This window comes from Rissa tridactyla, chromosome 7 (genome assembly GCF_028500815.1).
Source record: "Rissa tridactyla isolate bRisTri1 chromosome 7, bRisTri1.patW.cur.20221130, whole genome shotgun sequence".
Taxonomy (NCBI): Eukaryota; Metazoa; Chordata; class Aves; order Charadriiformes; family Laridae; genus Rissa; species Rissa tridactyla.
Window position 1 is genome coordinate 51,504,324 of NC_071472.1, and position 26,439 is coordinate 51,530,762.

The 26,439-nt window shown below is 45.3% G+C and overlaps 1 protein-coding gene across 2 annotated transcripts in view; it reads right to left on the reverse strand.

The window, feature by feature from the left end:
- Positions 1-26,439, reverse strand: part of VPS53 (VPS53 subunit of GARP complex) — a 73,692-nt gene that overhangs the window by 30,476 nt on the left and 16,777 nt on the right. The window contains exons 5-14 of one of the 2 annotated variants that reach the window (XM_054208452.1): positions 22,367-22,453; positions 21,970-22,085; positions 20,704-20,823; positions 14,966-15,044; positions 13,598-13,741; positions 12,304-12,446; positions 11,038-11,179; positions 9,364-9,465; positions 5,808-5,902; positions 191-433 (exon numbers count right to left, since the gene is read on the reverse strand). In XM_054208452.1, coding sequence (XP_054064427.1) covers positions 191-433; positions 5,808-5,902; positions 9,364-9,465; positions 11,038-11,179; positions 12,304-12,446; positions 13,598-13,741; positions 14,966-15,044; positions 20,704-20,823; positions 21,970-22,085; positions 22,367-22,453 — 1,271 coding nt within the window. The remainder of the gene's footprint in view (positions 1-190; positions 434-5,807; positions 5,903-9,363; positions 9,466-11,037; positions 11,180-12,303; positions 12,447-13,597; positions 13,742-14,965; positions 15,045-20,703; positions 20,824-21,969; positions 22,086-22,366; positions 22,454-26,439) is intronic. The other variant, XM_054208454.1, reaches the window with a different exon arrangement.

Consider the following 26,439-nt stretch of genomic DNA (forward strand, 5'->3'; position numbering starts at 1 on the left):
TTAGTGCAACACACCGAATTTTTGAGAAAGTCATGAAGTAAATGTAGTCACGTTGCTGTTATGTGGCTTCTTTGACAGTGAAACATAAGTGTTCATGAGTATGTATTTATTAATTATCTTTACAGAGCATCTGCTCCTCACTGGAACATCTCACCAGACGGTGCTGCGGCATTTGGGAAGCGAAACTCACTTGGGCAGGTTTCCAGACAGAATTTTCCAGGCGTATTCCCGGAGGTACTTCTGGAATATGGTGGTCAGGGCTATCATGGGCTCGCCGGTGCTGAGCTGGGAGCACTGCACCATGCACTTCTTGTAGTACACAAAGAGGTCGGCACAGCTGGGCAGGACGGCTCCTCCTTCATCCACGTTGGGCTTGGGGGGACCTTGAGCTTTGAAGTCGGCCACAAACCTGTCAATCAGTTCGCCGAGATTTCTGATGCAGGGGAACAATAGGAAGATATTTTAGTACGTTGGGGGAGGAAACGGAGGGAAGAGAGAGAATAACGCTTAAAACCAGATGCCCCATCTTGTGACACCAGCAAACACATTCAGATCTCAGCAGTCGGGCATTCCGGCCCTTTCTTACCTCCGCCCTCGCAGCACAAAGCTCATACAATAACGAGGACCGGGCCGATGAGTAACGACCTTTTGTACTCAAGAGTTTTAGTGGCAGCTTCAATCTGTTCTCCAGTCACATATAAAAGCTCGTGAGTCTGCCAGGACTGGGTTCAGCACACTTGATGCAAGTGCATAAAGCTTATGCTCAAGTTTCATTCCTGGCACCAGCAAAAGTAACAGTCGGGCTTCCCGTATCAGCGGCCTCCAGAGCAGACCTTGGGGAACACAGCTTTTAAAGGGATGTGCTCAAAATGGCGTGCCATTTGCCATTTCTCGGTCCCATTTGGATACCACCTGGTTTTGCACAACTTCACACATCCTTTAAAGAAGTTTTATTTAGCACGAGCGCAAAGTGCACTTCCTACTTCAACTCTTTTTAAAAGCACAAAAAGCCCTCCTATTGTCTCCAGTGATTCATTATAACCTGGTCCTTACTCAAATATTTTGGTTTTTATGCAACAACAAACTTCACCCCACCGTTTCATCACGACAAAAAGGCTTTTTAGCATGGCAGAGGGCCAGAACCATCAATACAGCACCACAAAAGTCTTCTGATCTTGGGGAGTTCCTCTGGTCCAACTCCTCCAGAGAAAGCACATCCATGGCAGGAACCCAGAGCAGCTCTCCTGACAGCGGAGCTCAGCGAAGGGCAGTAACCTTTGCCAGATGAACTCAATTACCGCAATCAACCTCCTCCCCCAGACACACAAATGCACGCACCCCTCCGCAAGGAAGTTTGGCTTTTGAGGAATATATAGACGTTTGGGATCACAGAATGTCATTCCGCTGACCGAAAGGAGTTGGGGAGTTCCTGTATTTTATATTCCTGTTTCCACTATGGTCTTGGCTCCACGTCACCCAGCTCTCCCCCTCCCACAGCACAGCCTTCACCCCTCACTGCGCGGGCTGTACCGGCTGTACCGTGCCTTCACAGAATGGTGGGGGTTGGAAGGGCCCTCTGGAGATCACCCGGTCCAGCCCCCTGCCACAGCAGGGTCACCCAGAGCAGGCGGCACAGGAACGCGACCAGGAGGGTTTGGAATGTCTCCAGAGACGGAGACTCCACCACCTCTCTGGGCAGCCTGTGCCAGGGCTCTGCCACCCTCAATGTAAAGAAGTTCCTCCTCACGTTGAGATGGAACTTCCTGTGGTCAAGTTTGTGCCTGTTTGTGCCACGATCCAGGGTACTTAAGTAGAAAGCCAAATCCTCAGAAGGAGAATGGGAAAAGGAAGAACCTGAAACGTAACTCCCGCAAGAAACTGAGCTATAGTTTAAAAAAAAAAAAAAGGCATTACTTTATAGTTAATATATTATCATCGTTTTTCAGCAACACGCTTACTTGACAGAATTGCAATGCTGTCCATAGAAATGAAAACTCTTCTTTAAAAGCCTGCCCAAGAGTTTCAACTTAAAATGTTCTCCTAATCTTCGGCCAGCCCCCAGGGCACCCAGCACACCACGGGAGTCATGCAAAGAGACTGCGTTAGGGTCTCCCGGATGGGTACAGCCTCCTCGCTGCCAGCACCACGGCTGCGGCTCTTTAGCATGTTCTCACCTACCTCTGCCAATCAAAGGGGAAAAAACCCGCCAACGATGAAAACGTTTCCCCAGTTTCTGTCCTTTCTTTCTTTTAGTCTTGTGAAAGAGAAAGACCCCTCCGATGCCAGTTTACCAAAGAATTCAAAACGCTGCACAAGTAGAGAAGGTGACCTGGCTCTTCCCTGATGAACTTACAGATTGCTGCACCAAATCGGACGAGCTCCTACCGTGGATGATCCGCTGGGCCACCACGCTAATCTACAGAATGTGCTTGCAATAGCAGGGTTTTAAATCACGAAGCCAGGCTCTTTGGCTTAAGCCAGGCTCAGAGGCTATTGCAAAGACAAGTAGCCCCTTTTATCATGCTTATTGCTTGCTGCTTTGAGTACTTTACACAGCTCTGATTCCACATACACGCACAGTTCCTCGGCTTTGTTACAAGAACTGTAAAAACATCAGGCTGCTCAACTGATGTGATAAATCTCTACACTGGCACGAGCAATCGAACGCTGAACCAAAGCATTGATTGCATTCGACCACAGCGAAGCAAAATATACCTTCCCCCCCCCAGCCTCATCGCTGTAGGGGAGCCAAACAGATGGCTGCTGCAGGAGGGCTCACACGTGCTACCAGCTGCAGCATTCCTTCAGGTTCTCAAGTAAAGCGGACGTGGTTTGCTCCTTGTCAAAAGCCCCACTAAATTAAACAGCTGCATTTCCACCTCTGCATCTGCGCTTTGCTCCATCTGGGCAACAAAGTGGAGCTTTCTTAGCGTCCACCAGCCACTTTGGTTTTTTTTTCCTTGTTCTCTCAGTCTCAAGACGCAGTGAGGAATGTCAATGGCTTTTGTTTCTTTATGCTTACTCCACATGTTCTCCTCTTATCCGAGGCAAAGTGAAATGTAGCTCCATTTTCCTGATCCCCCAGGGTCTTGTCAACTGGGGCGCAGGAGCAAACGCAGCTGTCCAGAAGAGCTGGGAGAGCAGCGCTAGAGCTTCATCCTTGTTCTGATCCAACCTGGACAAACCGCCCGTCCAAGGCAGGCTCTGAGGACTGCTCTTATTTCAGCATACAAGCAAAACATGGAGATATTGCGCACAAAGGGAACTACTATATTATTAACGCACACCTCGGTTGATGTCCATCAAGCTTTCACATTAGTCTCAGTTGGCCCCAGTACAACACGAAGGCTAACAACCCCTGTGCGGTACGACGGGAGCACAAAGAATTTGGCAGAAAAAAACTACTGGGAGATGAAACATGAAGAACGCAGGAGAGCTACAGAAAATGAACATTTGCTGTATGTAGACTCTGCAAAAAGACTCAAAGCAAATTCTCTGGTAGCACAGATGTGGTATTTCCTTAACAGTAGCATATTTATTAGGAGCAAGAACTCTCCAAATCTAACCAAGAGAAAATATGAAATCTTACAAAGAGAATTTTACTTTGGTTCTTAAATCCTTTCATTCCTATATTCCTCTTCCTTTTTTCTTTCACTCAACCTATTCAGTGATTTTTCAGCATCTCTGGCAATGACGAGAGGAAGCAGGCAGCTGCCCAGCACCACGAGAGAAGAACGCGGTGCTCAGTACGTCAGTCTGCTCAGCGATGTCAACAGCTGGTGTCTGTTGGGCACCGGGGAAGGGCAATGGCACTGAGACACCTGGACCATGTGTAGGACAGTTTCCGTGGAGTGGGGGTTTTGGAAGCCCCTTTGCTCATGAGGCTGCAAACACACACCACAAAGTGCCAGTGCCAGTTTTCCGAACAACCTGAACACAAATGTGCATTTTAGCACACTTAACCATGGCCCTGCAGACTCTCAACACTGCAGTGCTGACAGAGCTCTTCCTTTACTCCCTCCGAGCGGCTTCGCTCACACATGTGCACTCCTGTTGCTCTGACAGACCACAAAGACGAGCAGAAGACACGTGTCCCGAAGGGGCAGAAATGAAATCTGCTTCACTGTTAAGAAATCTGGTATTTACACTGCAGCTAAGGGTGGAGAGCAGCATCTTTAAAGTCTTTCTTTCGGATGTCTCCTCTTAAACTGCTATAGATTTCGGCACTGTGTTTCTTTAAATGGGTATGGAAACAATTTTTCAGGAGAAAAGGTCCAGGCTGCTTTCTGCCATAGACTTAAGGCAATGACGAAGAACTGTCACACTACTCTTACTATTCAGAGCCCAAACACACAATTAATTATCTAAGCAACTCCTCATTTTCAGACATCAGCAACAGATTCCTCCCAAGTTCAATCAAAGGGGGAAGAAGAGAGAAAAATCATAGAGGAAAGCAATTTTTGGCAGACAGGGGCAGCATGGGGAATACTGTGGCAGTTTTTCTTTGAACTCCTTGCAGCCTGTGGCTATAAAGCTAATATAAAACATCTCAGGATTGTAAAGGAAAAGGGGAAAAAAAAAAAGCAACTGAAAGGGCTAAGAGCGCAGTGGGGTAGAATTACCAAAACGGGGATTAAAATGGCCCCCAGTGAGAAGGGAAGAAATATTCAAACAAGTTAGTGCTCAGTTTGCCGAGGGCAAGGGGGGGCGGCGGAAATATCTGTTTCCCTTTGTTATACTGCAGAGCGGAACCTGAACCCAGCATGACAGACTACTGTGCGAGGTTTTGTTACGTCTTTTTTGAGCATAAAAGGTTGATGGGACATCAAGATGGACATGAGAAGCCTTTTTCAAGATGGCTATTTTGGAGTTTGGACAAAATCGGGCCACCACAACCCTCGAGTTACGCACTCTCTCATGCGTAAGTCCTTGGAAGACAGAAGGGCACAGAGAGAGGAGTTCCACGAGGCAGGTGCCCCTTCTTCTTTCCAGCCACTAACCTGCTCTAAAAGACTGTACCGAACCTTTTCTAACTATCTCCTCTCCCAGTTGGCACTGCAGTTGTTACAGAGATGTTATTTAAACCCTGGTGTGAATCAAGGTGCACAAGGAAAGCATGGCGAGAGCTCGAAAAACTTCTCAGAGCTCTAAGCTGAAAGCTCCTTTCATTGAAGTTATTTTGCTGCAAGTCAGAGGAAGACAAAGAAGGGTTCCAGGGATTAAAGCCCCTAACAAAGTCCCAACCTGTGAGCGATGATAACGCTATCTTACAGCCAGCTCATCTACAGCAGCTTTCATCTAAGGATCTCAAATAACTTATTTCTATAAAGCAAATCTTGAAATTCCTCTGCCATGAAGCCACATGAGTATTTTACAGAAAAAGCAAACCTACTATTTGTGGAAGACACGAGATGAAAGAAAGGCCTATGTCTGCAGTGGGAATTGCAGAGGCAACAGAAGCAATTTCCGAGACTCTAAGCCTCTTCCACAGAAAGGCAGCGGGCATCGTTCCTGCAAGCCTTTGCAATTACAGATGAAACCAACACCCACAGCCCTCTGAACGCTCATTTTTGCCCAAGCAAAGGCCCTACTCATTCTAACTTTGCACTCAAAGGCACTCATTCTCACTTTCTAACAGAGGCTACTCATACTAACTTTCTCGAACCACAAATACTGCTCCTTATAAAATCAGAAAGCAGACTTTCAAGAAATTAGTTTTCTGCAGCTTGAGTGCAGAACCGAGAACAACCCAACCGAAATACACATTCAAAAGCAAACAAACCCAAACGAGCGTGCCGGTTACTCACTTGTCCTGGGACTCGATATACACGTAAAGGTGAGGCTCAAAGCACTTGGAAACAATGCCATGAAAAGGATTGTCAGGGACCTTCGGCTTCTTTGGCTGCAAGAAAACATTTAGAGTGTTGGTTTCAAACCTGCCCTGTAAGACCTAGAAGAAACAGTAATGCAACAGCAGAGAAGAATCTAAGTCTTTAGAAATATTACAGCACACAAATTTACTGTCAAATAATCAAAGGCATGAAATCAACAGTATGTAGAGCCTCAGTGTGTGCAAGTCTTCCCTTGCTCTTACACAGCTGTTGGTATTCCAAGGAATTATCTGTTCACTGTGAAATATTCTTACCCTTAAAGAGAAGACTGCTGCATGCTAACGGATTTCAGCAGAAGAATCTTAATGCAGTTTGTAAATAAAACCTTGCTGCACCCTTCGAACAGTAACAAGACTCCACTAGTCACCTCAGAAATGAAATGCAGCGGTTATTTGGAAGCAACGTTGAAAAATCCCTACGTTTTAGAACATTAAGGTTCATAACTCAGAGTTACAGACTTCATCTGGATGAATTTTATTTAGATATACAGAATGTAATTACTGGAGGAGCTGGAATTATGCAGGCACCGTTACAGGGCTGCTTTCACTGTGAAACATGTTTCTGGGGATGCAAAGGCTTCTATTTTAAAATCACATGTAGAGCATTAAGCACATACGCCATTTGGGAGTCATCTGCTTTACTCTCGGTTTAGTTTAGTACTCACTCCACACAGGGGCCAAGCACATCCCACTGAACCCGCTGGGACCGCTCATATGCTTAAATTTGCGCATGTTTAAGTACCAGGCTGGGCAGGGTACATTTTTTGCCCCACAGCCAGATTTTTTTTTATTTTTTTTTTTTTTAACTAGTAGACAACTTTTCTTCTAGCTTCCCGGCAAGCTGACAATTTTTCACTGCCTGCAAAGAGTGCAGGAATGGAATTCTTGCCTCTCTCCGCAAAAAGCCAGGATCAGCTCCCAGCCAATGAAGATAGGAATTTTTCCAGCTGAAATATTTTTTTTTTTAGCATAAGAAAAGCAAAACAAGAGAGCCTAAAGGACATATTCACCTAGATGACAGAAGAGGTGGCACTAAGTCATTTGCAGAAATAGCAGAGAACGACAAGGCAAGCATTTCTCGGGAATAATTAAGACTCAAAGACACAATGAATACTAACATATGGCTGCAAACCTCAAGCGAGCGAACGGCTTTATGGAGACCAGACCACCTCTAGGAGACTGGCTTCATTAACCTTCTCACTAAGAGCACGGCTGGAGAATGTAAGTTTTTACAGCTTTGGGAGAGCGCCACTACACGGAATTCTCCATCCCAGCCCCTTTGCCAGTGCCTGCCCGTTCCTGCCGGATGCACACGCTCATCGGAGCCGGGAGGGAAACAATAGGTGGCAATTACAGAAACCTTCCAGTCGCCAGGTCTCCAGGACGGCAGCGCCAACACAAGGTTGCAGATTCCTGATGTTTACGATTTACCAGGCTGGAAGAGCCAAATCCTAACGCAGGGCTGGTTTTCTGTGTGTGCGCGTGTGTCCCTGCGTCACGCTGCTCCCAGCAAGTCTGGTGGAGAGAATCCTAAATCTTTTAACAGTAGCAGTGAAGCTGTATTTCTGAGCGTGCAATCCTGTCCAAAAGCTGCAGATGTTTAAGCTATTTCCTCCTTGAGTTTGATGGAAATAATAAAAGGTTACTGTTGTCACAGTAAGGAGGTCTGCAGCTGGCCCAGTTTCCTTTCATTACTATCCAAAGTAAACAGATTAAATCGAACTGCTAGATCACTAAAAGAGGTTCTTTTTTAACATGGATTTCCCCCCCCCCCCCCCCCAAACTCTTGGGCTCCCTCTTACACTCCCAAGTGTCTTGAATTCTCAGGACTAGCGTTTTGGAAGAGCTCTACCACTCAAAACTCTTCATCTTCCACTCTTCCTGTCCCTTCTCTTCTTCAGCTAGTGACAGCAGAAGATGAGACCTCTGACATGAACTCCCCAAGCACTAACCACCAGCTGCTGGAGCTTTGAAATTGAAATATTGGAGGCTACAGGGCTCCCATTTGGCAGACAGGTGCCTGCGGGGCAGCTGCCCTTGCAGAAGAGTCCAGCACCACATTGTGAGCATTAACACAGGGTGTACCCAGAAAGAGAGGGCAACCTCGCCGCAAACGGGGATAGCTCAACGGATGGCTTCGTACCAGCCTCCCCACCCAGAGGGAGCAGAGCTCTTCCTTTCTCAGAAGCCCCTGAACTGCTTCTGGCCAGGGCAGTGCATTCTACTGGTCACTAAAATCAGCCCTAAACAGCCTAAAAAAGCTTTGCAATTTATCTCTTCACTTGCCTTCTATCGCTACTGACTTCTCCAAGGATGTCCTCTCAGCCCAGCACTGCACATCAGAGCCAATCTGCCCCCAGCCCTTACAGACAGTGGAAAGCAAGCTCTTCACAAACGAGACACCACCCAGGTGCCTCCCCAAGCTCCCAACCTCTGTCTCACAGATCACTGAGAAAGGCTGGCCAATACCAACTGTCCAAGTTGTTTTGTAAAGGAAAGAGCAACACTTTGGTTAATCATCCTATTTCAGGACTTCTGCTGTGGGTGGAAGGCAGAAGGCTGTCCTGCTCGTGTGAAAGTCTGGAGGGGACGCAGTGCACCAAACCGTGCTGGCAGAGAGCTACCGCCCCACAAACTCCCTGGGGCATGGATCTGAGTAGGTCCTAGGGTGATCCATCGGGATACCACCTGGAAATGTCCCGTTTGCAGGGCTGTAAACTCACTGAACAAAGAGAGGGTAGTACCTTCCCCAAGCAACTTACAATTGAACACTTAGAAAACTCTGGTGAGGAAAAAAAAACAGGGCTCACAGGCTTTGATACTGGTGCCAATTAAAACAATTGCATTTACTATTCACTCCTCTAATGTTTGCAGAGGGCTTTGGAAACCCAGTGCTTTTACAAATGGCTAGGTGTTGCCTGCTTTGCAGAGGTAATGGATGAAAGGCACTACAGAGATAAAAATCCCGCAAGTAATATATTTGGAGTGAAAAAATCTAAAACGGACACTTGAAAGTTCAATGAGTTGACCGGTGACTCCAGACGTAGTTTGCTTGGCTGACAAGGCAAAACACGAATTGCCGCTGTTTGTAGTGGGAGCTTCTTCTGGGATCTGAAAACCCAGATCTGGGTTCTTCTGGGATCTGAAACCCATCTTGCTATGACGGGAATCCTGCAGTTACATTTGAGCTGCTGCTGTATGGGCCAGAACAGAATCCAACTCACTCTCACGTGGCACGATGGTCTCCGCACTATTAACTGAAATAAAGATTGCTTTGGTTTCAGTGAAGTCAGCCGGAGCAAACCATGGTCGAACTGGGAGCCTGTGCGCTGCACAGAGGATCAAAACTGCGCTAAATTAATTGCTGTGAAAACAAACCTTTCAAATCAATGTGATGGGAAAAGCTTAGGCACCACTAGAGATTTTGACAGAGAGGCGGCCTCACTGGCAAGTGGAGAACTTCAAAGACTTACTTTGTCCATATCACTTTTCTCGATCACAATCTCATCTGTCTCTGTCCCAGTTTCATCCTCCAGAAATGGGTTGGTGGAGGGAGGTGGCACTTCTGGCTTCTTCTGTTAAAAAAAGAGGAAGCTCCTTTGAGACCAGTCTGTTTTGTCCCCTCTGGCACACAGCTGCATCCATGTTGTGCTTTACTAAGCCCTTCAAAGCACTGTACAGCAGTTTTGTCTTCCCCGAGCAGAGAGGTGACTGCCGAGTGCCAGCCGGTGCCTCTCCATCACGGTTAGAGCCCAATCCCTCCCGCTGCAAGGCTAGAGGCTGGTTCCCTCTCCATCGCTCCACCAGCAGGCTTCATCTTCAGCAACCTCTTACAGCCCGCTCTTCCTGCGCCCACGCTCACCTGCTCTGCCTGAATCGTCCCCGAATCGCGCCAAATTTCCACCCTCTCAAACCACACACTCCAAAGCACGTGGTCTCCTCCAGGAGGACCCACGACAGCAGGTCCCAAAACTCTGTCGCCGCAGTAAATCCTGCCTGCCCGCTCCCACCAGACCGTCCCCACTGTGCACTCACCAGATAGCACTTTTATAACTATGGCCTTCATTTTGTGTATAAAACAGGTCAGATGATGACAGCCAGCGTGTCATGGCCTCTAGGCAGCTCAGAAAGGGGGACAGAGAGGATTTTCTTTTATTTCAAGCCACACCCTCCCCTTCTGTTTCTGTTATATCAGCTTCTGTGCCTATCGTCTCCAAACGGATAACAACCCAGCGAAGCCAATGTAATTAAGGCTGCAAATTTTGTATGAAATTTGTCAGAAAAATAAAGCCATATTCTTGAGAGATCTAAATTCAGCCAGGAGGAAAGCCTTACAGGACTTCCCTTTTTAATTAGCGGCACCTACTGATCCACAGCAAATTGTAAGCGGGTCCAGCAGGCGTGCCTGGTAGGCTGAATTATCACATCCAAGTAGGCTTCAAGACACCAGCTGGACAGAGACGCCAACCTCAAACCAGTGGCTCCTGAGCCACACGTGGACTTTGTGCTCCCAGGGCGTTTGGCTGGCAGAGCTCTTGGCTGAGATTTCAGGCAGAAAAAAAGCAGAGAGATGACCCCAGAGATATTCACCGAGCTGTTTCTCTTGGCTCTGCCCGTGCAATCTACCGAATGAGACACTGCAAAGTAGAAGCTACCAACGTCCCTGCAAGTAAATCTAACCCAACAGACAATGAGGGACTGAAAGTTGGTACCATGCGGTGAACGTGTGGTGACGAGAAATGAAGAGAAGAAGGGACTTTTAGTCGTAATGTGTCATCGACACGCAGAGAACAAACATTATAATGCAGTCACCACACCATAATTACTTTGTGGTTCTCCACAGCAATGTGGCTCCAGTTGCAAACAGCATAGGGTCCAGGAGAACCAAAAAAGTACACAATTAGCCTACTTTCCTCCTTCTGAGCCCTGTGCCATCCTCTCTACCACACTCTGCAAGATCAAGGATCACCTTCCCAATTACTAGCCACTAAGCGCAGTCACACTAAACACTCTACCCTGCCAGCGCAACAGGAGGCTGCAGGTGACACTTTTTGCAGTCTCCCGTCACCATAGCTATGTGTGAGGGGGAGCTTTTTTCTCCCAAAGAAGCTGTGGACTACAGGGTTGCTCTTTAGAAATCCCCTTACCACTGTCCCATCAGCTAGAGTGCAACCTGAGAAGCGTTTGGCCAGGAGTCCTTCAAAGTTGGTTGTCCTCTGAATTGCGAACAAAAGCAATTTCACCTCAATCTCCTTTGCTCTTGTGCGCATTATCTTCGCAAGCTCTGTCCTGAAAGAGAGAGGGTGAAAACAGAAAGAAACAAATGTGGCTTTCTATAAAGAAAAATATCTGAGACCTAAGATTGTAATTCTGTCTATTCCCTAGAGACACCTTCATCACAAAACTCGAGCTAATTCCTAAGATGCCCTCTAACATAAAACCACTTTACGGATCACATTTCAAACATACCCACAGTTGTTTAGAGCTCTGTGGGTAACAGGACCCCATCTCCCAACACCCCAGCGCACCACTGCAGCCAGGAAAGCCCACAGTATCAAACCTTGGGAAGCGCAGTGTTCTCTGCCGGGGGTCCGAGAACAAAGGCAATGGTGCTACTGGGGCTCCAGCTGGCACTTGCCTCTGGTGCCACAACTCTGACTGGCAAAGAGCACAGTCGGAGGCAGTCACACCACAGTCAGCTCACACTACGTCACCTGGCCTCTAAATATCACTGATCTATACCTCTGTTACGTGGAAAATTGATTTCCACATCATGTCGCTCTCTCAACAGTACATGCAGTTTTAGTGACACTTCTCAGGGTTTTCACTCTTCACTTGCTTTTAATGATGGGCAATTCTACACAGACATTTGAAAACTGCCTTTAAAGTCCTACGGATATATGATCAATTGGGCAAAAGACAAGCCAGCCTTTTGTTTTAGGGAAGGTGACTCTGCTGGGAGGGACTGGGCTGAGGGACCTGGGACTGACAGGCTGAGAGAGTTGGGGTTGTTCAGCCTGGAGGAGAGAAGGCTCCAGGGAGACCTTACAGCAGCCTTCCAGTGCCTGAAGGGGGCCTACAGGAAGGATGGGGAGGGACTCTGGATCAGGGAGTGTAATGACAGGACAAGGGGTGACGGTTTCAAACTGAAGGAGGGTAGATTTAGATTGGATATGAGGAAGGAATTCTTTACTGTAAGGGTGGTGAGGCACTGGAACAGGTTGCCCAGGGAGGTCATGGCTGCCCCATCCCTGGAGGTGTTCAAGGCCAGGCTGGATGGGGCTTTGAGCAACCTGGTCTGGTGGGAGGTGTCCCTGCCCAGGGCAGGGAGGTTGGAACTAGATGATCTTTAAGGTCCCTTCCAACGTGAACCATTCTATGATTCTATGACCGTGAGCTCCCCAGACACTCACCTCGTGACGTGGCAGAACTCCACCGCGATGCGCTCCGTCATGCACCACTCCTGGGGAAACATGCGCCCGTACTTCTCCTCGTAGTCCACCAGCTGCCGCTTTATCCAGGCGTAGCGCCTGTCAATCTTATCCAGCCAGGCCACCTGAAGAAGATGGAGAACATCATTTTTAACAGCAGCAGCTGCTAATATTCAGCCCGACTGCTTAACTGCGCCGCTGTAGTTTCGCAGAGCAGCTTGGGCTATCGATCAAAGCTAACTTGACCGCTATTAATAATACTGTGAATGCTAACAGTCATTCTTCAAAGCGCTTAAACACATGCCAGACTGAAAACCCTATCTTGTGCCAATTAAGAGAGCAAGTTCTGTTGAAAACGAGGATAACAGTACTCCTATAACATGTAGGTGCTACTGAAAACTCAATCCAATAATAATTCATTTGATCCCACCCTCTTTGTTTCACAGGCAGAGAAATTAAAGTCAACAGCGGGATAAGAACACAGGAATTCCTGGATTCTCACATTCAGCTGGTTTTCACACTCTGGGGTCTGCGGACCCACAAACTTCTACAAGAATTCTTACAACTTGAGCAGGATGGGTCTTTTCCCCCCCCAGAATTAGTGCTTTCTGGTCAAAAAGTAGAAAGATTGATCCCAAAAATTTAGATGGAAAAATGTTATTTAAAATAAAGCCTCTTAGCCTTTTTCTCCTCTTTGTCACAACCTGCCAAAATTTCAAAATTGTTAAAATACATTTTGATCCAAAGCTGGTGTTGGTTGGTTGGGTTTTTTTTCAAATCCAAGATGATTAGAGTAATTTTTTAAAAAGCTGTTAGCATCAGGATAGGAAGTTTAAAAATCAGCCACGAAGATTAATCCAATTCCTGGAAGTCCTCCCCCTCCCTTTTTGGGCATTTTGGGGTTTTTTTTGTTTGTTTGGGACAAAGTGTTGTTGTTTTTTAAAGTTTTGGGGTTTGCAATTTTCAGAGTCTAACTTTTCAACTCTTAATGGGGCAGAAAGTATATCTAAATTGAATTTATTTCTTTACTATAGGACGGGAAAACATTTCCAGAGCTGATCTACAAAACTGAGGCCTAAGATGGGAGGAATTCATCCTGGCAGAGACGACGTTGCCTCCAAACCCATCAGCCAGCCCATATCACGCCCGCAAGTCGTCGCTTCCGAGCCCTCGGGTGAAAAACACTTCACCACCCGAACCTGTGGAAACGTGAACTTTGTGAACGCCATCAGAGCGAAATGCAAAATCCAAATGTAGCTTGCTAAGCTTCCCTTACATCTTGGTTTTCCTGGAAAAGGACCAGATACTCCGAGAGGTGTTGTTTAATGAATTTCTTGATGATTTCCTGTTTGATCCTGGGATCCAGGACATTGGCGACTAGACATGCATCACGTAGGACATTGCTGGGCCCACCAGGCCTCTATCAAAATAAACAGGAACAAATGATTTAAGGTTAAATAGCTGAATGGGTGATTGTAAATTGCACTGCCTCCAGGTTATCTTGTTTTTATCCTTTCCCATTATTACGCTCCTTCTGATGCTTCTGTTGCTACTCTTTATTATCGCTTAGGCATCTTACTTCTGTCGGATGCAAACGGAGCTCCTTCCATTTCACTGGCCGTAAAGTTGTTCTGTAGCTCAACAGCCAGGAATGTCCCTACTGCAGAAGAGAGGCCAGCTCCATCTACACAAAGAAGAGTTGTCCCATCACTTCTGCAAAGCCTTGCATCGGTCTAGATGGTTCTGAGGAACAGCTAAGAGAAGTGGTTGACAAGTGGGACGAGCAAAACTGCAAGGCCAAATTAATGGGGGAATTAATGAGCCCTTTTCTGCAAAATGGAAGGCCAAATTAACAGGGGGGAAAAAAGCAGTCTAGAGATGATCACCTTGCAACGCTTAAAGTAGCATCTGCTAGTCTGCATTGGCCAAAATATACTGCTTTGAAGCTATGTCACGTGGACAGAGATTTGCCCTTCATCAAGGATCTGTTCCAAATAATTTTCTCATTTCTGTACTTGCTAGTTTTATGAAGAAACCATCAGAGCTGGTGTCCTGGAAGATGGAATTAGTGTTTTCTTTGAAATAAATTCAAATTGACACTTACCCGCCTGCTCTCCCCCCCTGCCCCGCCACTGTTTGCAAACATTTGGATGCTTAATTTTGGGGAAGCACATTTGGTGCCTTAGCCCTAGCCCAGATTTGTATCTGTGCTGTCTGAGTAAACCAGAGACAAAGTTGGTGGCAGCATGTGTCAACAGACAGCCTGTGCTTGGCTTTCCCGAAACGCAACAGGAACCTTTTGTGTCCAGCAAATAACCAGTGACCTGGGTGAGACGCCGAGGGAACCCCACTCTGCCCTACAGGGCCAGGCATGAATTGCTTGGGCAACTCCTCGACTGGCTCGCAGACCTCGCTGCATTAGATGTGCGCAGCGTGGCAGAGGAAGGGTGGCATTTCTCTCCCACATTCACTCGATGGAAACAGTGAGAAATACACCTGGCACCCTACAGCTTTCTAAAATTACTCCTGAAACAGAGAGAGGTCAAATCTAGATGTAAAATGAGATTAAAACCAATGACAATTACGTTGAATCGTTTCCAGCAACACTTCTGAATGGGAGGAGGAGGGGAAGCGAGAACTTTACCTTTGTACCTTGAGAAGGAAAGGCTTCCTCGAAGTCAGCCAGGATCTGCTGTCCCAGCTCATTCTGCGCCGCCTTCACCCTGAGGAGGACAGAGGAAACGTGGGCTTTGGTGGTGGTACAACAACTTTTTTGTTTCGCTGTCTGCAAACGTTACTGCCAAGTGGACTGAAACGCTAACAGCTACACAAAGGTTTTTACGGGACAAAAAAAGCATGCCAAAGAAAACCATCCACATTAAGAAAGCCTGTATGTCAAAACTGGGAGAGCATTTGCTCCCTGAATGACATCGGGATGACAACTCCAGCTCTACAGCATCGACCCCCGAGCTGTAGCAGGACACGTCCTAGATGCTCTTGCCCTGCTGCGATTTAGTATTTTAATAAGGGCCAGTTAATCAGCTGAGAAATCAGCAGGGCTCCTTTAACACCAATGTGATCAATTTATCTTTACATTCACGTATGTTGATCACATTTCAACAAACGTATGTTTCTAACACATAAAAAGCTTCACAATGTCTCAGTCTTCACCGTGAACCTCTCACAGTTCCAGGTGCGCTGACCTACTTTTAAATGCGTCCATGTGAATGCTGTTGGCTGCGGTTTTATCCTATAAATCCTCCATGGCTTAAGAAGCATAAAAGAGCAAAGGTATGAAATGAGTGAAAAAGTTCTGAACAAACCACAATCTCACTCTTTATTTAGCTGAGGGGATAAAGCTTCCAATTTCCAGAAATAAAAGTCAATACGGCTTAATTGATACTTCTAGGGAAATGGAAATGCCTACACATACCAGAAGGAGCCAAAACAAACAGTCAGGCACTTCTGTCCCTCTGCAGCCCTTGAATTCTTCCATCACTTTTTATTATACTGGAAACGCTTTAAGGTCTGAGCTGATCATTCAAAGCAGTGGATTTTTCCACTGAGATTGATCTGTTAGAAAGAGTGGCTACATTAACTTTTGTGAAGATGTTTGTTCAGGCCGTGGGGGAGAAGACTTTGGATTTTTTTTGTTGTTGTTTAAGCCTCCTCAACCTTATCCAGGAATGATCTGCTGCTTTCATCTTCCCATTTGAGGTCCATTAGTAGCGGAACACTACAAGATGACCTGGACATGCTGGAGACCAGGCTGGATTCTTTCATGGTGCCAAATGCAGAGAATTCTAGTCCTTTAAAAGTGATGGCTGAAATACAACTTTATATCTGTGATTTAACTGTATGTATGACCTGCCTTATCCAGGATTTATTTATGGGGATTTTGCTGGAAAAGCTTCCTGCCTGTCGTGTCAAACATAATTCTCACTTAAGCTCTCTGCTTCACAGGAATGTTTAGAAACTCCTCTATTCGTCCAGGTATAGATCCCCAGCCAACACCTTCACAGCCGTGAAACAAAAAGGATTCAACTAATATGTTGAAATAGGAGGAGTGGGAAATTTAAGCATTAAGGAGGAGCCCAGCCCAGCAGCCACAACTCCAGGTATAATCCTGCTAAAATTGCACAAGGAAGCACTAGTAATTCCTGTGAGAAAGCATCACAGAACCAAACCCTTTGATCCTTAAGAAAAATGAGGGGAAAAAAAAAAAAGCAGAAAAAGGACAGTAAACATGGATTGAAAAATTTTATCTTTTAAATACTTGAGAAACAAGAAGGGTTTAGTATTAGGGGTCACAGAAATGAATGAGTTTGTACAAACAACTGGAAATATTAGCTGTGGTACTTCTCTGCTTACGATGGGCTACAGGGACCCTACCGTGCGACAGCGGCGGCGGTACAAGCTCAGTGGAGGCACCGAGAAGAGCAGCAGCCAGATTCCTAAAGACTCAACAAATTTAAAAGAGGCACTGTCAAGCTGTTAAAAGCCCTGTCCGCCGGCTTTGTTGTTTTAGGCTCTGATTCAGAAAAGTACTTAAGGATAGCCTTAACGGGGATTCTCGTATCCTTAAAGTAAGAAACTTGCAGGAATGCCTTTCTGAACTGGGCTGTTAAAAAAGTATTTTAAAAAAAAAACAACCATCCTGCTTAAAAATCTCTCAAAAACAAACACGGAAAATGAGTTTCAGCCTTTTTTTTTTTTTTTCTCTTTATATTTTGTAAGGCAGGGATAGGGCAGAGACATCCAAGTAGCCAAAGGTTTAGGTATGTGTAAGCAATGACGGGAAGCCTCACTGCCCTCCCAGTAACTATCGCTCTTTATGTAACCACACACACACACAATCATTTTTTTCCATGAGCGTGCACCCCGAAACATGAAAACCTTTATCCCTTCTCTTTACAGAGCGATTGCTTTAGGCAGAGAACACAGGAAGGCACTTGCTTTAGCCACTAGAGATTATTGTTCCCCACGGAAAGCGTGAGCCTTTCAATAATTCAGAATAATACTAATGCGATGGAAACTGCAGTGGTAGAAGCCTCGGCCCCACAGCTGGCTTCACCTGCATTCACCGCTGAAGGACCGTTTCTGCACATGTATAAGAGCTGATAACAGATTTAGGATCTCTTCTCAGGTCCGTTTGATAAGGAAATCTTTCCCTGACGAGATTCCCCCCAGCCCCAGCTCACTGCAGGAGGGAATTGCCTTTTCCTGGGGCCGCTCGCGTCTGCCAAAACCTTTGGTTATGAGAGTATTAGTGATTTTTGTTTCTCTAACTTTTGTTTTATTATTAGTGGCTTTTGTTCCCTGTTTCCCCCGCCTTTAAAAAGATAAAAACAAGAAAACCCACTGTTATGTTTCAAATGACATTAAATTACTAGAAACCGCAATTCCTTTAGCCAAAGCTACCAGAAATCTTAAACTACGCCTGGCAGCTTGCTGAGATCAAAAGGGGCTGAGCTAGCCTGTTTTTCTATGGCAAACTTGTAATCATCTTTCTCCTAAATACTTTCCAGGCTTTTTTCCACTATCTGCTAGGCTTTCTCGACCACTTTCATGGGTGGGTTTGTGACCACTAATTGTCCGCTCCCTCCACAGAGAGAAAACAGAAGAGGATTGAGAGATAACAAAATACTGCTATTTACTACAACAAACAACTTCCAACGCACCATATAAGAAGTTGTTTTAGGAACACGATTAGGAAAATATTTACATCTGGATGTGAGTTGTGACATTTTTATATCAACACTCAACAGGATCGGCACAAGAAGCCAATTAATTGAGAGTTCAGCCAGGTTTCCAATGAATGCTTACAGTGGGATTTTGTTTGGCTGTTTTCAAAGGGACAGAACAGGTGGAAAACAACATTAAAACCACATCAAGTTTGCACAGCATCTAGAAGCAGGAACCTAAATTGAACACCCCATGACAAAGAGCACATCCCACACCACCAAGCAGGCACTTTCCCTTCCCATGGTTTCCCATTCATATTTGGCTTCACGCCATTCACACTAAGAAAGAGAGGCTCTCTATTAAAGAAAGGAACAGAATCGTCTCGTTTAGCAGTGTATATAATAGACTTATTGTATAGAACAGACTTCGGTTACTGTCACAGGTCTGCGCCAACATCTACTAAAGCATTTCTTGCCTTCACAAACATCCAAAAGGCTTCGCCTGTACCATTAAACGAAATTCATGAGATATCAAACCCCAGCAATTTCACAGCCTAAAAATAGCACTGCGAGAAGCCAGGCAAACTTCCTTTGATGTTTCATGAATCACGAAGGTATTTCCAAGCGAAGAGAAAGAAAAGTCAACTCCAAATTGGACCCTAATTCATACACATGTAGTCAAACGCCAAAGCAGCTATTACCGTACCGGAGACCTCCCTGCAGTAATTTGCTGCCTGGATGTCAAAGCAGCAAAGAGATGGCAGCGGCACCCTGGATGCAACTCTCCTTTCGCCCCACAAGCAGCCGCTTCTATCGCTACCAGATGGTGCAACTCTCCCTGTGTAAACACTGGAAGGAAAACCCTGCCGAGGCAATTCTAAAAATAGGATGACCAGACTTTCTTGAGCTTTTCAGATCTTTATCTTGAAGGGAGAATAAAACAAAAGAAGTTTTCCTCCGTGTTCTTGCCAGTCTCTCTGGCGTGACCCGAAACCACTGTGCCTTTTAGCAGCAGCATGGATTTTTTTCTATAATTATCAGCAACGACAAAAGTATTAAATAATCATCCATCAGAAAGGGAAAACCAGCCAGAATTCTGGACCGAGGCTTAAATTATCTTTGGCCTTAAAATGGGCAATGACAGCAGGTTTCTGCCCAAGGGCACTACCACTCTGGAAGAATATGAAGCAAGCTAACTTTCTGAGCACGAGGTTGGAATAGACAACTGCCTACATTCAGAAAAGCACTGACATATGTTTATATTTCCTTGACATTCACGTTCATTTAAGCAAATGCTTATGGTCAAATGCTTTGTTAAAACAAGGCCCCATCTCTGTCTCTCTCTCTCGATTTAGGGTGGATTTTAATTTTGCTCCATCTCATGGATTCCATCTGGATTTTCTGGAAGAGGTATCTATACCATAAAGGAAGTCCAACAGATTTACATGAAAATATTACAAACAAATCGCTCAAACACTGTTTCCATCACTAAACAGCACAAGCAGCCAGCTGCTGTCTTAGCAGAGGGATTCACCAAAAAAATTAATTGGTGTGCCTGGAAGGCTCCTTCCAGTGCCTCTGTAACGAGTAAAGTCATCTCAGGCAACAAGGGGATGGTGCTGATAGATTTGCAATTTTCACACTGAAAAGAAATGCTGTCAGGTACGGTTGTATCGTTAAGAAGGTTCATCCCTAACGATAATAGGCTGCTTTCACCTCTGAGCTGTGCTCAGCACTACTACAGGCTGTTAAGCAAACACCATGTGTGTGATGCAAGAGAAATAAAGCCTGCTGGAAAGCTGAAAAAGTAGGTTTTGGCCAGGGACAGCAATGGCCCCTGGAACAGGCAGGGCCATGCTCCCTTGACACCCGGCCGTCACGTCCCAAATGAAGCCAAGACCCTACGAGATCTGGTGGCTCGGTCACCACCAAGCCTTCACCTCCTGCTGCTGAGAATGGTGGGCCCTTGCTGTTGGAGCTGCACCAAAACTCATGAAATCTAAATGCGTAACTCCACGTTAGAAAATCAAGACTATACAAACTCAGCATAAATGTTCAGAGCGGTCAGGTGTTCTGCGTGCGATTTTGGGAAGATCTGCTCCAAGCCTCAAATCTCAGCAGAACTGGTTAATGGGAGCAGGTTTTGGCAGAAGAAACTCAAAGTGCTCAAAATAACTGAGTTTGGGAAATGCACAAAAAGAAATCCTACCTAAACCCTTGAGCAACTACGCAGTTTGACAGCAGTATGGCACGTGACTGGGCAGAAAGGGGCCCCAAGCACCACTATGTTAATACATGTATTTCTGCTTCCTGCCAGGCTGCTGACCTGTATCACCGAGGTTAAGAAAGCAGGAGAAAGCATCACCTCAGGGTTCACCACAAACACTCGCACATGAAGATCACATAAACCAATTTCCATTTCCATAGATTACTTCAGGTAAGTTAAATGAAATGCCAGTTAATGAGAAGGACAAATAATTCATGAATTATATCTGTACTGATTAACTATTATTTAACAGAATAGGCTGTTCAAGATTTGAGCAAACTGTGTCCAATTTTAACCTGTTTGTTTTGGCTGGAAAGAAGCTCAAAGGACCATGTCCAGCCTTTACATCCTTGAGAAACTGATTCTGCTTAATGCATTTTCTAACCTTGCTTCCCAGCAGGCATGCAAGTGCTCAGGGTCCGATCATTTTACCTTTCGGAAAGCTGTCGAATCTGAGGAATCCCCATGTATTTGTTGAAGTGCTCTAACACATTCACAACACCTTGGAGAAGGTTGGCAACTTCCCCGTATTGTCTCCTCCTAGTCATGGCCCTGCAGAGGAAATTAAAGATTTACAAGGACAGGTTCAATGAAAATCCTGGGTGGTAATTCCACAGGTTACCTCATCCCCACTGGGTCATGCCGGTCCCCATTGACATTTATTTTTCTAAAGTACACAACTCTTCATTAACATTCCAATGCAGCATTAAAATTTCACTTAACTGATGCTAAAATAAACCATTCTGGCACACATCTAACAATGCTTCAAAAAATATAAATGTCAAAAGCAACACTTGGCAAAGAACATGTAAACTACTGAATGCATCCGCTTCCCAGTATGGGTCCGGAGGCAGTAAATGTTATTTCACTGTAATGACCTGAGTTAAGCCATTCGTCATCACACACAAAGTGTGAGTTAAAGCTTCACAGGGAGGAGAATCATTATGCTGAAAAGCTATTAGCCTTGACTTTTCTGTTAATAACTTTCACAGGGAACTGACAGAAAAAAAAAAATCAAATTTATTTATCTTTATTTCATCTTGTATTTCATCCTGGAGACAGCAGCCTAAGTAGAATTTAATTCTGAACATTTAACAACCCAGTGTTCGTGCAGAATTTGCTACAACCCAAGAACAGGCTGTGCCTGGGTCTTGCAATTTCACAGATGCAATATGTAAAAAAACCTGGATTTCCCTAGTCTGCGTGTTCCTCAAGCACATCAAAAAACCCACAAAGGATTATTAGAAACATCTAACCCCACTTCATACATAGCACAAGCTTCTTTGAACTCATTCTCAGAACTAGAGCAGGCCTTTCCGAAAAAGAGATCTCACTCCAGTTGACGACACGGAACTGATAAAAATCCCCCCAAATCCCTGAAGGGCACGTGCCTAACGAGGATATCTAACTGCACAGACTGTCTTACTCTTTAATGAAGCCAGACTCATTCCTTATCACCCAGGATCAACACAGCAATTCAAACAATCGATGTTGCAAACCCTTAAATACAGCAACACAGGTTGCAGGTCGCTCAGAGCAGTGCAGAAAGGATCTGCCAGCAAAAATCAAGACGGCGACCTATTAAGCAAACTTCCCTCCAGAAAAACAAGCAGCTGTTACAGATGGATTCAGAGCACCGCACCGAACCTGAGCGCTCGGCAGTGGTGTCAAAGCACCGCTACAAATTCCCACACTTACTCCAGTGAATCCACGCCCCCCGCCAGCATGTGCAGGTGATTGAGGGTGGTGATGGAGGTGGTCAGATGACGCTTGGCATGATCTAGCTGCTTGATATCCCGTGTGATTTCTTTAACCTAGCGAATATAAAAACAAGAGTCCCATTAAATATCAAGCCACAGCAACAAAATTTCAAGGAGATAAGAAGGGCTTTCTCCTCCCTTCAGGACTGCAAGCACGTTAGCTTTACAGCCACCTCAACGCAAGGACAAGGGTACACGTTCAACACACGGCTGACAGCAAACTACCAACCAGTCAGCAGGACGAAAGACAAAAATGTTCTCTTCTTAACGAGAACTGGAAGCAAAAGCCAGTGTCCCCCCCCACTTTCAAAGGCTAGAAACAAACTGCCGCTCACCATTTGTTCAGATTTTTCAGCCTTGTCTTTAATATCCTTAATTTTACCAAAGAGCTGTTGAATGGCTTTCTGGGCTTCTTCCAGGGCCTGGAAAAGAAACAAGGTCAGAGTGGAAAGAAAACCTGCATTCAGTTTTCACCTTCTAAGAAACACCCAGCTGTTGCCTCCAGCCCCTGGGCTGGGGCAGTGGAGGGGAGCTGCTTTCTTATAAAGAAAATATCGCCAGCACATCAAAAGTCAATGTACCACCTTGGGATTTTTAACCTGAGCGGACCAGGGTTTCAGTATCCATTTTACAATGATCATAGAATCATAGAATCGCTGAGGTTGGAAGGGACCTTTAAGATCATCAAGTCCAACCTTTAACCTACCCTGACAAAAGCCACTTCTAAACCATGTCCCTGAGTGCCCCATCTACCCTTTTTTTAAACACCTCCAGGGATGGTGAATCCACCACGTCCCTGGGCAGCCTATTCCAATGTTTAATAACCCTTTCAGTGAAAAAATGTTCCCTAATATCCAATCTAAACCTCCCCTGACATAACTTGAACCCGTTTCCTCTCGTCCTATCACTTGTCACCAGGGAGAAGAGGTCAGCCCATGATGCTCTGGGAAAATGTGATTGAGATATTCTATGAAAGCACCTCTGTAATATGAACTACGAATAGGTTTAAGGTTACTGCAATAAACTTTGACGTACTAAAAGCGGAAGAATATGTAGAACTTCTGATCAATACATATTTAGAGCAGGAACATGAAACCTCCACAAAACTTCTGTGCTCATCATTAATTCTAAATAAAAAAAAATACACAATGTTATATATGGAACACTGAGTGCTTGCCTAAACCCCTCACTGAATTTGGAAGATATCATCCTGTTGGAAAACACGATGTGTATTTTGCTGATTCCTTTGGGGTGGGCAGCTCAGCTTTCCCCCCACCTGCAGGAGGAGGGATGCTCTCTCCAGGCACAGAGGAGAGGGCACAGGTTTAGCAGGTAAAGAGGGTCCAGTGTGGGAAATGAACCTCACCTGGATTGTTGTGTTATCTTACTGCAAGCTTCTTGGGGCATCTGGTGCCCTTTATACAACCACGGTGCACCCTGACCTCACACAACCAGCGTCAGCTACACGTGGATTCAATGAGCGAAGCCACATGTCCAAAATCACATGTCCAAAATCTGACTTCTGAAGTAATTCAACATGTTTTGCCATCCCGGTCTGATAACATTTCCAGCTCCAGCTCCGCTTTGTTTCCCGCTGCTGAGCGGGCTTCTATCCCTCTGTTTTTATATCCAGTCCCATGACCAAGGTTACAGCGCAAGCTACAAGCTCCTTCAGCAAATAAATTTAACACATCTTCATTTGGAAATGGACGAGCAAACTATCTGCCAGGAGCTTTTGGTGGAACATAGCTGCATTATAATAAAAGTATAAAGGTTGGAAACGTTTTATAATTCATTTTCCAGAGGGGGGGGGGGAAAAAAGTCTCCTCTGAAATATCTTCTGAATCATGTGAAAGTTAACACTTTATCTATTAGTGTCACACAGCTAACGTACAGCGTGTTCAATCCGGGAACCGAAGACACAAACGTGCTGCAGGGACGACTAGATCAGAACGGAACACCACCACCTACCTCTGCACCGGGTCCAGCCTAGCCACCTTCCACAACAAAGTTTTCTTGCCTCTTCCATTTAAAGGCACGTGGATTCGGCGCAAGCCAAAGAACTAAAGAATGCTCCTTTCAACATATTTAGCTCTAGTCTCTGTACTCAGACCCAGACCACGGCTGCAGCACGCTGCTCAAGTGGGCTATTAAGCAGCGACTGTCCTGCATATTCCGAGATTTGGATAGGTCTGTGAAAAAAAAAAAAATCAACCTGAAATTCCTCACAGATGCCAACTGGTACGTTTCCCTTTGCTTCAGCATTAACGTTAAATGCGAATTTCTCTGCACAATCCTAGGGAAGTCCGAGCTGATGAATTTTCCAGAAGAGATGAGGATTTAGCCAGCCAACAAAAAGATTCTCCGAAAAGAGATGTTATCCTCCTTTGTATCCAAAGCCAAGGCAATCTCACAAAACTTACTCAATCTGGTGATCATCTCAAACCAATTTAGGACGCAGGACCACTGGAAGGCGAAGTACGGACGATCGGCCGTAAGGAGGTGGGATGTCCCACACACCACACAACACAACACAGCAATGGGGACACGCAGCAGGACCACCCCAAATTCCCAACTAGCCCTTACGCTTTTTAGACACATCTCCGAGCCCATTCCCCTCTCCCAGGGCTAATTTTTCAGATGCAGGCTCAGACAAGAGCCACGGCAGCTCTGCTTGGCGTGAGTGCCGAGGGGAACGCTGAGACCTCCAGCCATCCACCGCAATCCCTTCCCCTGGGGGTGGCATCTCTAACCTGCTCTCCAAGAAGGGAGCACCGCAGTTCCTATTTTAAGCACCAAAACACAGCTCAAAGCCATTTGTTCTTGGTAGCCTTCAGCAACCAAGTTCAGAGCGAACAATATCGCGAGTGGGAATTTCCATCTCAGGTCTTACAGGTTTTACATTAAAATCCCTACCCACAAAGGGAAAACTGTCTTATCTGTTTTCCTCGTGAGATAGAATACCAGCTACTTGAACACAGGGACCTTTTCCAAAGTTACTGCCCATAATTTATCTTCAAGTAACGGCCCAACCAAGGATTTCTAGCTGCCCCTATACCAGCAGTTTCTCTTTTCCTCACTGTTAAAAGACCACACTCAATTTCTCTAACAGGTCACGGTGCTATTTAATCGTATTGTGACAAAACCCAGCAGAGACTGTTTACAGGAAACTGGTTTACACCTGAAGACCGTGTTCCTGCTGCTCATTGCTCTGCCCTCGGTGGAAACTGGCACACGCAGCAGCGGGTAAATTCTCCCCCTAAAAACTGCCCCTGGAACACCGACCAAAGTGAAATGGCATTTTTTTCTTGTACACTTAAAACTGACGAAAATAAGGCAAACCGGTGTCATCACCTGGTCCTGACACTTCCAGCTTTTACCTCCTTACAGGCTCTGGAAAAACACAAAGCAGACAACACGTGCTTTGCCCCCGTCTGATGAATTGAAGAACTGTGGTCTCCCGCTGCTGTGAAAAATAACATGGCTGGGACGTGGGGGAGAGACCGAGCAGCAGCTGCCATTCTGCTCACGTTCTGTACCGCGGCTCTCCGAGAAGGGGATACATTTCCTTAACTGTTAAAAAAAAAAAAACCAAACAAAACCACACAGAGAACTCAAAAGCAACCTTAACAGACTCGGGTAAATCAGAAGGGATCACAAACACTCGTTTCATTTCTTAAAACTTGCTTACAGATATTTGCTTAGCCGTTAAAACATAAACCTTTAGCTACTCTCCTAAAAAAGAGCTGCATATTCCTTACTTGAGTCGGAACACACTAATTCATCAACATACTTCTTTTTTGTATAATTTACATTTCGAGACGAAAACATTTCTTCAAACATACACGAGATTTGCTGAAAGTAACACAGCGTGAAAATCTATTTCTTTAAGTCGGGGGCACTGTCAGGTAGGTCTGATGGGAAGTTCAGAACCGAATTAAAAGTGTTACTTCTTGCACAAAGCCTAAAATTAAACTCTCTTATAGTTCTTTTTAAAGATACCAATGAAACCTTTTTGGCTGAAAGTAAAATACTGTGCGCAGAGGAAGGAAATAAAGAAAATTAACCAAATACGGAGAAAAACCTTCATCTTCCCAGTCACCGTAAAGACAGCGTAAAGCAAAGAGCAAAACTAAGGAAACACAAACTTCAATTTTAAGCAAACACCTCATTTTTGATAAATGGTGTCCATTATTAAGGGATAACAAACCAATATCTAGGGTATGAAAGAAGCTCCTGGCAGACAGTTTGCGCGTACATTTCCAAACGAAAATGTGTTGTTTATTTGCTGAAGGAGCTGATTGTTCAAGGTGTAATATAGAAGTTTATTAATATATCTAATGATTATTCTTTTACCTGCAAAAGAGGAGAGGGGAAACCACTGCCACATTAAAGGCTACATACAGCG